At 43.2% G+C, this 17,215-nt stretch overlaps 1 protein-coding gene across 2 annotated transcripts; it reads right to left on the bottom strand.

The window, feature by feature from the left end:
• Positions 1-1,724: 1,724 nt before the first annotated feature.
• Positions 1,725-16,939, bottom strand: LOC129820021 (out at first protein homolog). Of its 2 annotated transcripts, none has more exons than XM_055876820.1 (4): positions 16,298-16,939; positions 7,529-7,663; positions 3,693-3,897; positions 1,725-3,487 (listed from the first exon to the last, which is right to left on the bottom strand). In XM_055876820.1, the coding sequence occupies exons 1-4, from the start codon at positions 16,526-16,528 to the stop codon at positions 3,210-3,212; spliced, it is 849 nt and encodes a 282-aa protein (XP_055732795.1). In that variant the 5' UTR covers positions 16,529-16,939; the 3' UTR covers positions 1,725-3,209. The 2 variants fall into 2 exon arrangements, with proteins under 2 accessions (XP_055732795.1, XP_055732803.1); XM_055876828.1 differs by having other exon boundaries at positions 3,693-3,873.
• Positions 16,940-17,215: the final 276 nt, after the last annotated feature.

The raw sequence follows: 17,215 nt of genomic DNA, 5'->3' as shown, positions 1-17,215 counted from the left end.
CAGATAATGTAGTTTTTCTATATGTGGATCAAAATGTGGTTATAGGCAAATCTGGTCAAATGGTGCTTTTAATCAAGACTGTTGGATATTAAAGGTTTGTTTGATGCAGTTTAACAGCAAAGTTTCTAAAATCTATGCCTTATAATTTAGCTACAGGCTAAACCTATCATAAGTCTGTCAAGTCTCCTAAATGTATTTTGTCAGGCAACCTTCAGTCCAGTCATCACCAGAGGGCAGTCAAACTCCACAAGGGATATTTGTGCATTATGTATTCGTTGGCTTCGGAAAGTATTCAGACCCTTTAACTTTTTCCACATATTGTTACGTTACAACCTTATTCTAAAATGTATTAAATCGTTTTTTCCCCTCCTCAGTCTACACAGAATACCCCATAATGACAAAGCAAACACAGATTTTTAGAAATGTTTGCAAATTTATTAAAAATAAAAAACAGAAATATCACATTTACATACTGTAAGTATTCAAACCCTTTACTCTGTACTTTGTTGAAGCACCTATGGCAGCGATTACAGTATCGAGTCTTCTTGGCTATGGCACTACAAACTTGGCACACCGGTATTTGGGGAGTTTCTCCCATTCTTCTCTTCAGATCCTCTCAAGTTCTGTTAGGTTGGATGGGGAGTGTCTCTGCACAGCTAGTTCCAGGTCTCTCCAGAGATGCTCGATCGGGTTCAAGTCTGGGCGCTGGCTGGGCCACTCAAGCACATTCAGAGACTTGTCCCTGAATTTCTTTAGGTGCTTTTTGGCAAACTCCAAGCGGGCTGTCACTTTCATTTTACTGAGGAGTGGCTTCTGTCTGGCCACTCTACCATAAAGGCCTGATTGGTGGAGTGCTGCAGTGATGGTTGTCCTTCTGGAAGGTTCTCACATCTCCACAGAGGACATCCAGAGCTCTTTCAGAGTGACTATCGGGTTCTTGGTCACCTCCCTTCTTCCCCGGTTGCTCAGTTTGCCCGGATGGCCAGCTCTAGGAAGAGTCTTGGTGGTTCTAAACTTATTCCATTTAATAATGATGGAGGACACTGTGTTCTTGGAGTTTTAGATGTCTAGATTGTTAATTATGATGTTAATATGGCCACAAATCCAGCTTTGCTAATATGACACCCAACAGAAGAAGCATTAGGCCTAGTATAACGACTAATAAGGATTTAAATTTGTCAAAGTTAAACACACCTTTAGGAAACATTTTTGAACTTCAACTGCAGATGTTTTACATAAAACGTTTTAAACCATATAATTACTTTCAAATCAAACAACACAGTGACAAGTTAAGGCACTTACCATCAACCAATAAATTACAGATTTAAAAAATAAAGGTTTATGTTTTGTTCCTGGACGTATGCTTTAGGTCCATTTTTGAAAAATCACTTTTGTTTGTAACAATTCTTCCCTCAGAGAGATATATGAGCAGTTATCATAATGTACCATTGACATGCAGAACAGCAATCTCCAGTACAAGCTTAATCACTGGCACTGTGGACATTAAGTTTGAAAAGTTGAATAAATATATAAGGGACATAAAGACTACATAAAGTTTTCAGTCCACTAGTTTGTGTCTTCAGTTTATCACAACAAGATAGTAAACCTGAAAATATATTGTTGATCAAAGAGGTTAAAAAAAGTATTGACAAAAAGTAGAACTGAGAAGTTCCCAGATTGCCTGATGAATATCTCATACCACCATGAATATGACAGTACAATAGTCACAGTTAATCACTTTATTCCGTATACCATAAGTATAAACACGACTTAAGTCCGTTTCTGCATATGATGCTACATGCTGATGCATTTGACAGCAATGACAAAACCCTTCCAGCGAGCCAAAAATTGGTCCCTATAGTTCAAGGTAAGAGTGCTGATATTGGTTACAGACTGTACTGTTTCAATGTCCTAGTTCTTTTAACAGAATGTCAATAAATGGCTTTATTTTGCATTAAGTAAATAAAAACGACATCAGTTAAGTGATTCATTCACTACCATGGATGAATGTTTTCTCTGAGCAGCTCCACCATCCAGTTTTACCCCAAGGGAGCACTGAACAGCACTTTGACTGATGGCATCAAATCAAAACATTCATCCATGGTAGTGAATGAATCACTTAACTGATGTCGTTTTTATTTACTTAATGAAATAAACGTGCTTCTACACCTGCATTGCATGCTGTTTGGGGTTTTAGGCTGGGTTTCTGTACAGCACTTCGAGATATTAGCTGATGTACGAAGGGCTATATAAAATAAACTTGATTTGATTTTGATCCATAGTAGCATGGGCAATTCCTTCTAGGTTGGGCGATATTACAATTTTCATAGTGTCGATTTTCCCCCATTAGTCTCCTGTCTAGCTGCCCTAATACAGACACTTGCATGCTTAGAAAAATAATTATTATATATGGACAACACTCGACACACCACTGTAGGAAACATCCAACATTCAAAACATATGGTTACAATAGATATGCTACTGTCTGGTTGAATCCAAATACCTTGGTGGTAAGTCAGTGACAATCTTCTGTCTGAAAATAAGTTAGACTTACACTAAGTGTACAAAACATTAAGAACACCTGCTCTTTCCATGACATAGACTGCCCAGGTGAATCCAGGTGAAAGCTATGATCCCTTTTTGATGTTAAATCCACTTCAATCAGTGTAGATGAAGGGGAGGAGACAGGTTAAATAAGGATTTTTAAGCCTTGAGACAATTGAGACATGAATTGTGTATGTGTGCCATTCAGAGGGTGAATGGGCAAAACACAAGATTTAAGTGCCTTTGAACAGGGTATGGTAGTAGGTGCCAGGCACACCGGTTTGTGTCAAGAACTGCAATGCTGCTGGGTTTTTCACGCTCAACAGCTTCCTGTGTGTATCAGGAATGGTCCACCACCCAAAAGACATCCAGCCAACTTGACACAACCGTGGGAAGCATTGGAGTCAACATGGGCCAGCATCCCTGTGGGATGCTTCCGGCACCTTGCGGAGTCTATGCCCTGATGAATTGAGGCTTTTCGGAGGGAAAAACTCAATATTCAGAAGGTGTTCCTAATGTTTGGTATACTCTGTGTCTATGTAGGCACTAGGCAGGTCTGTTCCTTCACTTCAAGGCCTCTTGCCAAGCCCCTGCCATGCTCAGTCCAGATGTGCACGGTAGGCTAAATGCCTTCTAGGAAAGAACTAAGGGCAAAAGCAGCTGCTTTAGGTCTCCTCGTCCCATGGGCAGAGCTGTTTATGGGGGACGTAGTAGTCAAAGCGGTAGCCCTTGCTGCAGCTCCTGATGCCACACTTGTACGGGTTGGCCCTTCCAGCCGCGCCCCGGCGGCTGCGACAGTATTTGAGCAGGCAGGGGAGCCACTCCAGACGTAGGTGATAGCTGCAGAAGCATGGCTGCCACAGGTCCAGAGTGGAGGGGCATCGCTGCAGACCAGAGACGTCCACTGTCTGGGGCAGGGGCTCAAACTCAATGGCCTCTATTCCTGTAGAGACATTTTGACTTTCGATCAAAGAATGTCTGTTAAAATGCATGGCAATGAACTTCATAGCTGTGCAGATAAACATCCTAAAGCTTAGAGACACTTAGGCAACAATATGGGGGAAAAAGCTGGGATAGATAGAATGAAGAAGTTTCTTTAAAACACCCAAACAACACTAACAGAGCATCTGAATGGAAGCCAAACTCACCTTTATCCAGCCAATGCTTGGTGTCAGCTGCCCGGGTATAAAACCCCTCGTGGGCCTCCTTACACACGTTGTGGATGAGTGTGTTGAGGTGCCCTGCATGACTCACGTTCACCGCCATGTCCATGTGGAGGTGTTCCTCCCCACGCTTCTCCTCTGCCGTGCGGACCAAGTGGGGGTTCTTCTGTAGAATCCCATCACAGAACAGCTATATTTTAAAATTCGAGGAAGTTCAAAAAAGGACAAGTATTGCTGGTAGAATAAATTTAGCAATAGAAGTAAGCTCCACTACTTTTGTGTGAGGATTAACAGTTTGGTGGTAAGTCAGATAACATTGTGCAGTAAAGAAAATTTTAATTGCCTACAATAAAAAAAAATCATTATGGGCTGTATTGAAAGTCCAGGACGAGGCTTATTCTGTGTCTGGGAAACCAGCCCTATAACATGTTATTATAACACAAAATGGGTCGTTCGACCAATCCGGTGCCTTTTGAGAAGTAAAAAAAAAAAAGTTGTCTTTCGCCTCATTTTAACATTCTGTCGTCAGCTTCATCGAAACACGTATTCCCACGAAGAGGTTCAATTTAAAAAATACTACACTACCGGTCAAAAGTTTTAGAACACTTACTCATTCAAGGTTTTTTTTATATTTGTACTATTTTCTACATTGTAGAATAATAGTGAAGACATCAAAAATATGAAATAACACATATGCAATCATGTAGTGTCATGACGTTGGCCTGTTGGGGGACGTTCATGACCCCCATAAATACCGTTCCCCCTTTTCCTCTCTCTACTCTACTGATGTGACTATTGAAAATCCCTTTGTTAACATAGAGAGTCTGGGAACATCAAAAGGTGGGAAACGGAACCCTATTTCGGTAATCCAACCAGTTGAAAATATGCGTTGGTACTTACTGAATATGATGTCAGATCAGTTGGCGTCTGAGACATTATTACTGATGATAGGACGACATAAACTGTATCTTGGAAAGTCTACACATTCTAGTTATCAGATTCACATGGAATTGTTGTGCAATTTAAATGTTTAAATATGAAAATATTTGTGAAAAGATTAAATGTAATTTTAGCTTCTAAATGAGAGAATTGGTTTTCATGAGTGAAACTATGCTCAACTCAGTGGCCCCGCCCATGTGAACAGACACTGGTTGTAAACTATGAAACACGGCTCTCTCCCAACCCTATATAAGCCCCTTTACAAAAATGTAACCTCCTGTTCCAAGGACGTGAGGACTTGCGGTCCCCACGTTGAAAGGACAAAGACCACCTACAGAACTAAGCCAACCTCAGCAGGAACCTAATGAAATTAGCATCGAATTTCAACGTGAAGATGACGGTCAACGCGCCGAAAGGATGAATTTCGACTATATCAGCCAGAATATAGCATGAGCTTAAAAGTATGGCAACTTGGTATGAACTTTGAACTCTTATTCACTAAAAAAGTGAAACCTCCTAGTCGTTGCGTTAGCGCAGCAACTGTAGACGTGGGCTAGAAGAGGACGGACAGAGTATCTATTCTACCACACGACAACGGTACTACCAAGTATCCAGTTTACCACCAGAGACATTCTTCAAAGGACAAGAGATCCCTGCTGGGCAACCCGGCCTACTTTCTACGACCAATCTACCGAAGCGCAGCTCAGAGTAAATATTTATTGCATTTTTTTTTTTCCAAATGGGCGGTTATTTAGAACGCATAAGGGGGGGGGCGGGGCGGGTTATACAGAAGATGGCCCTATTTGGTAAAAGACCAAGTTCATATTATGACAAGAACAGATCAAATAAGCAAAGAGAACTTTAAGACATGAAGGTCAGTCAATCCGGGAAATTTCAAGAACTTTGAATGTGTTTTTCAAGTGCAGTTGCAAAAACCATCAAGCGCTATGATGAAACTGGCTCTCATGAGGACTACCACAGGAATGGAATATCCGGAGTTACCTATACTGCAGAGGATACGTTCATTAGATTTACCAGCCTCAGAAATTGCAGCCCAAATAAATGCTTCACAGAGTTTAAGTAACACATCTCAACATCAACTGTTCAGAGGAGACTGTGTGAATCAGGCCTACATGGTTGAATTGCTGTAAAGAAAACACTACTAAAGGACACAAATAATAAGAAGAGACTTGTTTGGGCCAATAAATACTTGCAATGGACATTAGACCGGTGGAAATGTGTCCTTTGGACTGGAGTCCAAATTGGAGATTTTTGGTTCCAACCGCCATCTCTTTATGAGGTGTGGGTGAACGGATGATCTCCGCATGTGTATTTCCCACCGTAAAGTATGGAGGAAGAGGTGTTATGGTGTGGGGGTGCTTTGCTGGTGACACTGTCTGTGATTTATTTTGAATTCAAGGCACACTTAACCAGCATGGATACCACAGCATTCTGCAGTGATACGCCATCCCATCTGGTTTGGGCTTAGTGGAACTATAAATTGTTTTGAACAGGACAATGACCCAACACACCTCCAGGCTGTGTAAGGGCTATTTTACCAAGAAGGAGAATGATGGAGTGCTGCATCAGATGACCTGACCTCCACAATCCCCCAACATCAGACAAATTGAAATGGTTTGGGATGAGTCGGACCGCAGAGTGAAGGAAAAACAGCCAATAAGTGCTCAGCATAATGTGGGAACTCTTCAAGACTGTTGGAAAAGCATTCCAGATGAAGCTGGTTGATAGAATACCAAGAGTATGCAAAGCTGTCATCAAGGCAAAGGTTGGCTACTTTGAAGAATATTGCGATTTGTTTAACACTTTTTAGGCTACTACAATTCCATATGTGTTATTCCATAATTTTGATGTCTTCACTATTATTCTACAACGTAGAAAATAGTACAAATACAGAAAAATCCTTGAATGAGTAGGTGTTCTATAACTTTTTGCCCGGTAGTGTATATAAAGTGCCTACTAAGTGCCAAGTAAAGTAACATGGTTGACTGTGTAATAGGGTTGACAATAAATCCCTTTGTGACAGTGGGAATAGAAGATTGTTGTGTGCAACACAAATTGGCAATTAAATTAAATTCAACATTTAAATTGTTAAAACATTTCTAGCCTGTGTATCTAGGGGTAAGAGGGTTGACATGTTATGCTCAACTCATTCAGTTTTCCAACACAAAACACCAGAAAATTGCCAAAAAGTATAGAACCAGCTCACCTGCTTTTAAACTATGATATGCTCAATGTAAAAAAAAAAAAGGAATAGTTTTACCATATTGAAAAGACAGTTCAGTTTACATAACAGGGTTGATCTTAATGAGGGAAAGGGAAAGGGGGGACACCTAGTCAGTTGTACAACTGAATGCCTTCAACTGAAATGTCTTCTGCATTTAACCCAACCCCTCTGAATCAGAGAGGTGCCTGGGGGCTGTGGGTTAACTTCCTTGCTCAGGGGCAGAACGACGACAGATTTTTACCTTGTCAACTTGGGATAGACATAAATGAATCACTAATCACATGAAATAAATTAAGGCTTCCTAGAAGTCACAGTGAAATGCTGAATTTTGGCACTTTAGCAAGTCTTTATTGATATTAAAAATTGATTTATTGTATTATCCATGTGGTCTATATTAAAGGGCACTTCATTTAATATAACAAGCTTTTAAAATTCAATATTAGTGCAAAATATATACTTAAAATATCAAAGGGATGCAAAAGGCACTCTTTCATGTAAAGACCCATCTCTTATAATAACACCATTATTACCATTCCTCCACATCCAAAACCTGTCCCTAGTTACCTCTCCCTGTGCCCTATATGGGAATGATGGCCCAGATTATGAGGGATGGTGGTGGTTTGTTACAGCAGCTCACCTGTCTGAGGCGAGCCATGGACTCAGTGGGGATGATCTCGTGGTGATCGAGGCGCGAGACAAAGCACAGCACCTGGTATTGGTTCTGGCCTCGCTCTGGCTCCCCCAGGATCAGAGCTCGGACGATCCTCACATCCTGAAAAAAGAGAGAGGAGAGAAATATGAAATATAAACAGGATATACATTCACATATTAGTGATACAATATACACTGAGTTAACAAAACAATAAGAAGACCTTCCTAATATTGAGTTGCACCCCCCCATTTTGCCCTCAGAACAGACTAAATCTGTCAGGGCATGGACTCTACTAGGTGTCGAAAGAAACTACATACATACTGCATGGCATAAGGGAACCTTCGTGTAAAAGTGCTGCCAAAACTCCATTATGCGTTTGGCATAAGGATAATCCATAAATAAGTAACTACTATATCAAGTGTCATGTCTGTTATGAGGGCTGACCTGACCTGACCTTCACTGGAAACATGAGACCTGAATCCAACCCTAAACCCACATCTGTCACAATGCTACACTGACTTAATTTTGGCTATCCCAACATCAACTATGTTTACATGCACACAATACTATGATTATTGTGAATACTCATATTAATATAATACTAAGATTAAACCGTTTACATGATTTGCAAGAAGAACGTTTAATCTTATAATGCGGTTAACATGTACATATCTGATAATCAGGCTACAGTGCCTTCAGAAAGTATTCACAACCCTTTACTTTGTCCACATTTGTTGTGTTACAAAGTAGAATTAAAATGGATGTGATGGTCATTTTTGGTCAAATGTCTACAGAAAATACTCTTTAATGTCAAAGAGGGAGAAAAATTCAAACATTTGTAAAAAATATATATATATATATTTAAAATCATGTATCGTGATTAGATAAGTATTCAAGCCCTGAGTAAATACATGCTAGAATCACCTTTGGCAGCGATTACAGCTGTGGGTCTTTATGGGTAAGTCTCTAATAGCTTTGCACCCCTGGATTGTACAATATTTGCGCATTATTACTTTTAAAATTATTTAAGTTGGTTGTTGATCATTGCTAGACAGCCATTTCCAAGTCTTGCCATCGATTTTTAAGTCAAAACTGTAACTAGGCCACTCAGGAGCATTCAATGTCATCTTGGTAAGTAACTCCAGTGTATATTTGGCCTTGTGTTTTAGGTTATTCTCCTCCTGAAAGGTTAATTTACTCTTTCAGTGTCTGTTGGAAAGTAGACTGAACAAGGTTTTCCTCTAAGATTTTGCCTGTGCTTAGCTCTATTCTATTTATTTTTCTCATAAAAAGAACCCCATAGTCCTTGCTGATGACAAGCATACCCATAACATGATGCAACCACCACCCTGCTTGAAAATGTGACGAGTGGTAGTCAGTGATATTTGTATTGGATTTGCCCCAAACATAACGCTTTGTATTCAGGACATAAACAACATTTCTTTGCCAATTCTTTGCAGTTTTACTTTAGTACCTTTATTGCCAACATAATGCATGTTTGGGAATATTTTTATTCTGTACAGGTTTCCTTCTTTTCACTCTGTCAATAATGTTAGTATTGTGGAGTAACTAAAATGTTGTTGATCCATCCTCAGTTTTCTCCTATCCCAGCCATTAAACTCTGTAATGGTTTTAAAGTCACCATTGGCCTCATGGTGAAATCACTGAGCAGTTTCCTTCCTCTCCGGCAACTGAGTTTGGATGGACGCCTCTTTCTTTGTAGTGACTGGGTGTATATTCAATGCCTGCTTAAAAAAAAAAATATCAAGCTACCAATAGATGCCATTCTTTGCGAACCATTGGAAATAAATAAAAAATGAAATTCACTGCTCGACCGAGGGACCTTACAGATAATTGTATGTGTGGGGTACAGAGATGATGTAGTAATTCAAAAATCATGCTATCCCTCAGAAAACTGAACACATGAATGTTCTTGCAACGTTCCATTAAACGTGTCTATTACATTAGCACTATTATTGCACACAATGTGAATCCACGCAACTTACTATGTGACTTGTTAAGCAAATTTTTGCTCGCAAAAAGGCTTGAATATTTATTGACTCAAGACATTTCAGCTTTTCATTTTTAATTCATTTGTAAAAATGTAATTCCACTTTGACAGCCTGAATTTAAAATATATTAAATTTAGTTTTTTTGGTCACTGGCCTACACATGATACCCCATTTCATGTGTAGGCCAGTGACCCCCAAAAAATACATTTAATATATTTTAAAATTAGGCAGTGACACATTAAAATGTGGGAGAAATAAAGGGGTGTGAACACTTTCTGAAGGCACTGTAACTAATAAGACTTTCTGAAGGCACTGTACCTAATAAGACTTTCTGAAGGCACTGTACCTAATAAGACTTTCTGAAGGCACTGTACCTAATAAGACTTTCTGAAGGCACTGTACCTAATAAGACTTTCTGAAGGCACTGTACCTAATAAGACTTTCTGAAGGCACTGTACCTAATAAGACTTTGAAAAATGCAGAAAATCGCCAATCAAAATAATCCTTGTATCACAGTGTTCATATTATTTTTTGGAAGCTTATTTTATTCTGAGTTCAGACATATACAGTTTGTATGTGAAAACTATTTCTAAGATAGATAGTCTACTATCATTTCCGAACACACTTCACTCGCACCAAAGAGGGAGGCTCGAGAAAGCACATGTGCAAATCAAATACACTGCATTAACTCCGATTAAGGTCTTACATTTTCTAATAATTCAAAAGATAGGAAAAACAAAAAAACTGGCGTTTCAATTCTTTGATGGTTACTCCGCTTATGACCTTATCATAATTAGGATTATGCCAAACTCAGAGTAGTGTCATAAGCAGTTGAATATATTAATATAATATTTAATAATTATTGTGCATGTAAACATACTCATTCTTAAAACTCCCAGTAGAACACAAAGCCGAGGTAAACATCCCAGTCAGCTGAGTAGACAAAGGAAGACAAGGCTATCTGAACAAGGAACAAGTCCTTTTCTTCTCTTCATTTACCCATCCCATTGGGTTGATCTCCCTCTGAGTAAAACAAATACCATGATTCAAACACTCTGGTCCTCAAGTTGGAGATGTCGGTAATGAGGTCAGGGAAACTGTGGAGTGGTTGAGGTAAAAAAGACAAGAAGGAGGAGGAGGATGGGGGACTCTTGTTTCCCCCACTGTGACGGTAGAACATCCAGAGGAGCAGATGGATGGGGTATACAGAGTGGGGGAGGGGATGGGAGCATTCCTGGAGGGGCCTGTGCACAACTCGATTCAAGGCGGGTTTCTTATGGTTGAACTCCAGGCCACCCACAGTCTACGCAACGGATCCGCAATGGTTCTGCTAGAGGTTAGTTTGCATATGTACTTTTGTGAGGCTGAATCTTTGGAATGCAACGCAAATGGAGCTCCGTAGCTCTGTTTGCGTAGACTGTGAAATCTCTGTGGTGGGCCCTTAACCTCTCAATGGGCAACACGTGATTGTCTAATGACTAGCATGATCACTAGAGTCCAAGGATAGCTAAAGTGAGACATGGTTTGGGGATTGACCCGACAAAATAGGAGGGATTCACACCGACAGAGGATACAGAAACAAAGCTATTTAAATAGGGATTAGGCCGCACGTTGAGAATATCACCACAGTCTGTGAACAAAGCATCAACTGTCTTTATATAAATCTTTGAACAAAGTACCCTATAACATAACTTGATTAAAATGCTTACTGAACACACCAACACTGATAAAATCATCATGAACAAAAAAACGATGTCAAATGTTACTTTCTCAAAGGATTGTATTTGACCAATAACTGCACTGATGCTGTAAAAAGGTAGCCTGTACAAAACTTAAATCCGACCTAACAAGCCTCCATGGGGCAGCTAATAGCTGGAGGTGAGGGTGCGGAGATGAATGTGTAGTTGGCTCATCATGCATACAATATGAAATAACCTGCATGGATTTGCTGCATCCCTGGTTCTTCATGGGGGCTGGGTTGGCATGGTAAATACCTCTCACTGACAGACAGAAGAAACGCACCACAGAGCCTCCGATGACAGGTCAAAATGCAGCTCTCGTAAGGATAAAGTGAGAGGTGACTCTTTTCCTTCATCTTATCCCCATGCCATCACAACCTGGGACCAAACAAATGACAGATGGCTTGGGAATCGCACCAATGGTTGAATTGAGATCAATTCAACAGGAGATGTGTGTATGGTGGTGTATGGGGGAGATTTACATTTCTCAATTAGGCTTGAGGCAGAGGGATATTTTCCTGTTTTAAAAACTAAGGTTTCTTAAGGTCATGCTGTAATAGCGTTCAATGTAGGAAGTGGATGTAACTTGTGGGCCACATGATCGCCATTACAGTCGTATGCAACGGTCTACAATCCTGGGTACCTTTAACATCACTCCAGCTTGGCAGGCCCTCTCACAACTGGATACAGACTATTCCCTGTCTGGTGAAAAATGAAATATGGCTTGAAATGTCATGGTATTGACATTAAGATCTGAAAGGCAAGTGTATTTTGTCGTTGCCTAAAAAGTTGATTCATCTGTTCACATACAGAGGGAGGGGGAGGAATAGGGGAGGAACCAGAAACAAACAACAAAGCAGCCAAAAAGACTTGAAAAATAATACCAAAATGCATCTGGAATTCTCAGCCATTGCTGCAGGATTCTCTGAATATTGCACAGCCCATTTACTTCTTAAACAATTATCATGTTATTCTCCAGTTAGACTCTGTGTCTTTCTGCTCCCCCACTACACACCATAGGAAGACAAATATTCCCTTCATTTTTTCATTGCACCTTTTCAACAGGTTCCTCTACAAGATGAGATGTCTCGCCTGGCTGTACAGTAACTCCACTCTGGCAGCTGGCCTTCAGACCAATTCCAACTTTCCATAAATCTGCGTAATGCTGACAGGAGTAGATTGGAAGCACATGGAGTGAGGGAAAGCTGCTGTCCAAATTGACTTGATCCAGACAGAAGAAAATATTTCATGTTCCCCTGCCTGTTAACTGTAACCAGATAAGCCCACTGGGACTTCAGGAAAGTTTTCCAACAGGAGAAAAAAAGGCCTGATCACTGTAAGTCTGAGTGGAGTCAATGGGGGACAATAGTTGTATGATTTCTTGATTGCTCTACAAGTCAATAAGACTTTGAATGTGTCTGTAATGTCAGGATATCCTGGGTCCTTGTAGGGAGTTCATTAGCCAGGGCAATATCAAATGCCTGCTCAATCAAGGGTAGTTCACCACAAATCCTCATTAACAAACACTTGTATTGATTGTAATAATGGACAATCCCAAAAGATAAATATGTCTATGTTCACAGAATATAACAAATACGATATAATTCCAAAAGTCGGTCCAAGAGGACTATTTGTCTTTGGTATTTCATCCCTTACAAAAAAAGATTGCTGTAATTTCAGTCGGCTGTGGTACCTTGGAAGCAGTAATTGCAGAATAACTGCAGTGTACTGCAGTTGAACAACAGTTATACTGCATTCTAACTGCAGTAAAAAAATAAAAATAAATGTTATATTGGACACAGTATTTGCAGCATACTGTTAAGGCAGTCAATGTTGTTCTCCTCCTCAAACGAGGAGGAGCATGGATAGGACCAAGATGCGGAGAGGTAAGTGTTCATGATTTAATGAAACAACAAGAAAACACTTAAACCTACAAAATAACAAACGTGACTAACCCTAAACAGTCCTGTGTGGTCCAAACACTGACACAGGAAACAAACACCCACAAAACACCAGTGAAACCCTGGCTGCCTTTGTATGACTCTCAATTAGAGACAAACAATACACACCTGTCTCTAATTGAGAATCATACCAGGCCGAACACAAAACCCCACATAGAAATACAAACATAGACAAACCCACCCAACTCACGCCCTGACCAACTAAAATGAATACAAAACAAAGGAAAACAGGTCAGGAACGTGACAGAACCCCCCCCTTAAGGTGCGAACTCCGGGCGCACCAGCACAAAGTCTAGGGGAGGGTCTGGGTGGGCGTCTGTCCACGGTGGCGGCTCTGGCGGTGGACGAGGTCCCCACCCCACCATAATCAATCCCCGCTTCTTTATCCCCCTCCCAATGACCACCCTCCCACTAACCCCACCTAAATGAAGGGGCAGCACCGGGATAAGGGGCAGCACCGGGATAAGGGGCAGCACCGGGACAAGGGGCAGCACCGGGACAAGGGGCAGCACCGGGACAAGGGGCAGCACCGGGACAAGGGGCAGCACCGGGACAAGGGGCAGCACCGGGACAAGGGGCAGCACCGGGACAAGGGGCAGCACCGGGACAAGGGGCAGCACCGGGACAAGGGGCAGCACCGGGACAAGGGGCAGCACCGGGATAAGGACCAGCACCGGGATAAGGGGCGGCAGGTCCTGGCTGAGGGACTCCGGCAGGTCCGGGCTGAGGGACTCCGGCAGGTCCGGGCTGAGGGACTCCGGCAGGTCCGGGCTGAGTGGCAGCTCCGGACTGTAGGGCAGCTCCGGACTGGCGGGCGTCTCTGGCAGCTCCTGACTGGCGGGCGTCTCTGGCAGCTCCTGACTGGCGGGCGTCTCTGGCAGCTCCTGACTGGCGGGCGTCTCTGGCAGCTCCTGACTGGCGGGCGTCTCTGGCAGCTCCTGACTGGCGGGCGTCTCTGGCAGCTCCTGACTGGCGGGCGTCTCTGGCAGCTCCTGACTGGCGGGCGTCTCTGGCAGCTCCTGACTGGCGGGCGTCTCTGGCAGCTCCTGACTGGCGGGCGTCTCTGGCAGCTCCTGACTGGCGGGCGTCTCTGGCAGCTCCTGACTGGCGGGCGTCTCTGGCAACTCCTGACTGACGGACGGCTCTAGCGGCTCCTGACTGACGGACGGCTCTACTGGCTCGGGACAGACGGGCGGCTCTAATGGCTCGTGGCAGACGGACGACTCAGATGGCGCTGGGCAGACAGATGGCTCAGACGGCGCTGGGCAGACAGATGGCTCAGACGGCGCTGGGCAGACAGATGGCTCAGACGGCGCTGGGCAGACAGATGGCTCAGACGGCGCTGGGCAGACAGATGGCTCAGACGGCGCTGGGCAGACAGATGGCTCAGACGGCGCTGGGCAGACAGATGGCTCAGACGGCGCTGGGCAGACAGATGGCTCAGACGGCGCTGGGCAGACAGATGGCTCAGACGGAGCTGGGCAGACGGGCCGTTCAGGCACCGCTGGGCAGACGGCAGACTCTGGCCGGCTGAGACGCACTATAGGCCTGGTGCGTGGTACCGGAACTGGAGGTACCGGGCTGAGGGCACGCACCTCAGGGCGAGTGCGGGGAGAAGGAACAGTCCGCCCAGGGCTCTGGAGACGCACAGGAGGCTTGGTGCGTGGTGTAGGCACTGATGGTACTGGGCTGGGGTGGGAAGGTGGCGCCGGATATACCGGACCGTGAAGGAGGACACGCGCTCTTGAGCACCGAGCCTCTCCAACCTTACCAGGTTGAATGGTCCCCGTAGCCCTGCCAGTGCGGCGAGGTGGAATAGCCCGCACTGGGCTATGCAGGCGAACCGGGGACACCACCTGTAAGGCTGGTGCCATGTACGCCGGCCCGAGGAGACGTACTGGAGGCCAGATACGTTGGGCCGGCTTCATGGCATCCGGCTCGATGCCCAACCTAGCCCTCCCAGTGCGGCAAGGTGGAATAGCCCGCACTGGGCTAAGCACGCGTACTGGGGACACCGTGCGCTTCACCGCATAACACGGTGTCTGACCAGTACGACGCCCTCTTACTCCACGGCAAGCCCGGGGAGTTGGCTCAGGTATCCAACCCGGCTTCGCCACACTCCCCTTTAGCCCCCCCCCAAGAAATTCTTGGGTGAGCCTCTCGGGCTTCCAGCCTCTCATACGTGCTGCCTCCTCAATCCACCGCTCCTGGGCTGTGGCTGCCTTCTTCACCTCCCGAGAGCGGCGATTCTCTCCAACCCTTCCCCAGGGTCCTTTTCCGTCCATGATCTCCCAAGACCATTCCTCCTGTGTCCAGTGCCTTAGTTCTTTTTCTCTCTCCGCTTGGTCCTCTTGTGGTGGGTGTTTCTGTTAAGGCAGTCAATGTTGTTCTCCTCCTCAAACGAGGAGGAGCATGGATAGGACCAAGATGCGGAGAGGTAAGTGTTCATGATTTAATGAAACAACAAGAAAACACTTAAACCTACAAAATAACAAACGTGACTAACCTTAAACAGTCCTGTGTGGTCCAAACACTGACACAGGAAACAAACACCCACAAAACACCAGTGAAACCCTGGCTGCCTTTGTATGACTCTCAATTAGAGACAAACAATACACACCTGTCTCTAATTGAGAATCATACCAGGCCGAACACAAAACCCCACATAGAAATACAAACATAGACAAACCCACCCAACTCACGCCCTGACCAACTAAAATGAATACAAAACAAAGGAAAACAGGTCAGGAACGTGACACATACTGCAGTTATACTGCACTCTGACTGCAATTTTCTTTCGTAAGGGTTATGAAAACATTTGTCTGTTTGGCAACACAGCAGCATATAGTTAAATAGATATACAGTAGGTCTATAGATAATGGATAGGCCTTTATAATATAATGTCCAGGATATCTATATAATAGACAGCCTAATGGTGTGTATGTGTGTTTATATATATTGGTAGAAACATAATGCAGCATTTCACAGAGTTTTTAAAAACTGTTGTAAATATTTACATCGAAGAATATTGACTTAACTCACCCGTTTGAAATCAAATACCGCAGTAATATGAGTACCATCTCCTTGCTTGAACTCGACTGTAATGTCATCATTCTCACTGTTGGCGTCCAAAATCTCCTCCCCAATTAGTCCATCACTTAAACGCACTCGTACTTTTAGTTCTGAACAAATCCCAAGCGATACAAGAGTTACCACTAGCAGAGAAATCCGAACTGGTGGCGATATCTCCCTTGTATACATGCTGAAACTCATTGAAGAACTTTAATAACTATTAAAAATCTGTCTACTACCCTCGTAAATAATATTGAAATCGGTCGCAAATATTTCCAAATCAACGAAAAGTCCCGAAAAGTCTGCATGAAGTTCAATCTATGATCCACATATTTAATTCAGTATTGTGAAATCTCTGCAAATGTTGGTGGGCTACCATCCCGCATTGATCGTTGTGTCGCCCGAGTACGTTCTATATTCTGATACATTGTAGCGTTTCTGACGTCTGTGAATACAAGGCTACTGTAACATTTGCGCTCTTCGTTCAGACGACTTTAACCAGACTTATATTGTGGCAGCCTTCATGAAAAATTGGAAGTCCTCATTTGAGTTTACTATCCCGTTCCCGTCACTTCCTCTGACGAACCAGTGCGACGAACCTACTGCACTGTAGGCCTATTGTGGACAATTGCGGGCTCGCAAAACTAAATGAATATCACTCCCCAAACAATACTTCACAAGAGGCGCCAATGACATCTGTTGCAGAATAAATTAACTCATGTTCCAATGATTCAATAGTTTGCGCAATAATACACTTAATTAAGTGCATCAATGTGCCCTATTGTTATCGTAAGTGCCCAATTGTTATCCTACGCCTAGGGAAAGTAAATATTGAGCTTGACCAAACATTTCTAGGACATACAGATAGATCCCATGCCATGCCAAGCA

The sequence above is a fragment of the Salvelinus fontinalis genome, chromosome 2 (assembly GCF_029448725.1).
Source record: "Salvelinus fontinalis isolate EN_2023a chromosome 2, ASM2944872v1, whole genome shotgun sequence".
Classification (NCBI taxonomy): Eukaryota; Metazoa; Chordata; class Actinopteri; order Salmoniformes; family Salmonidae; genus Salvelinus; species Salvelinus fontinalis.
Note: the sequence above shows the minus strand (reverse complement) of the source record. Positions and strands in the feature narration are given on the sequence as shown.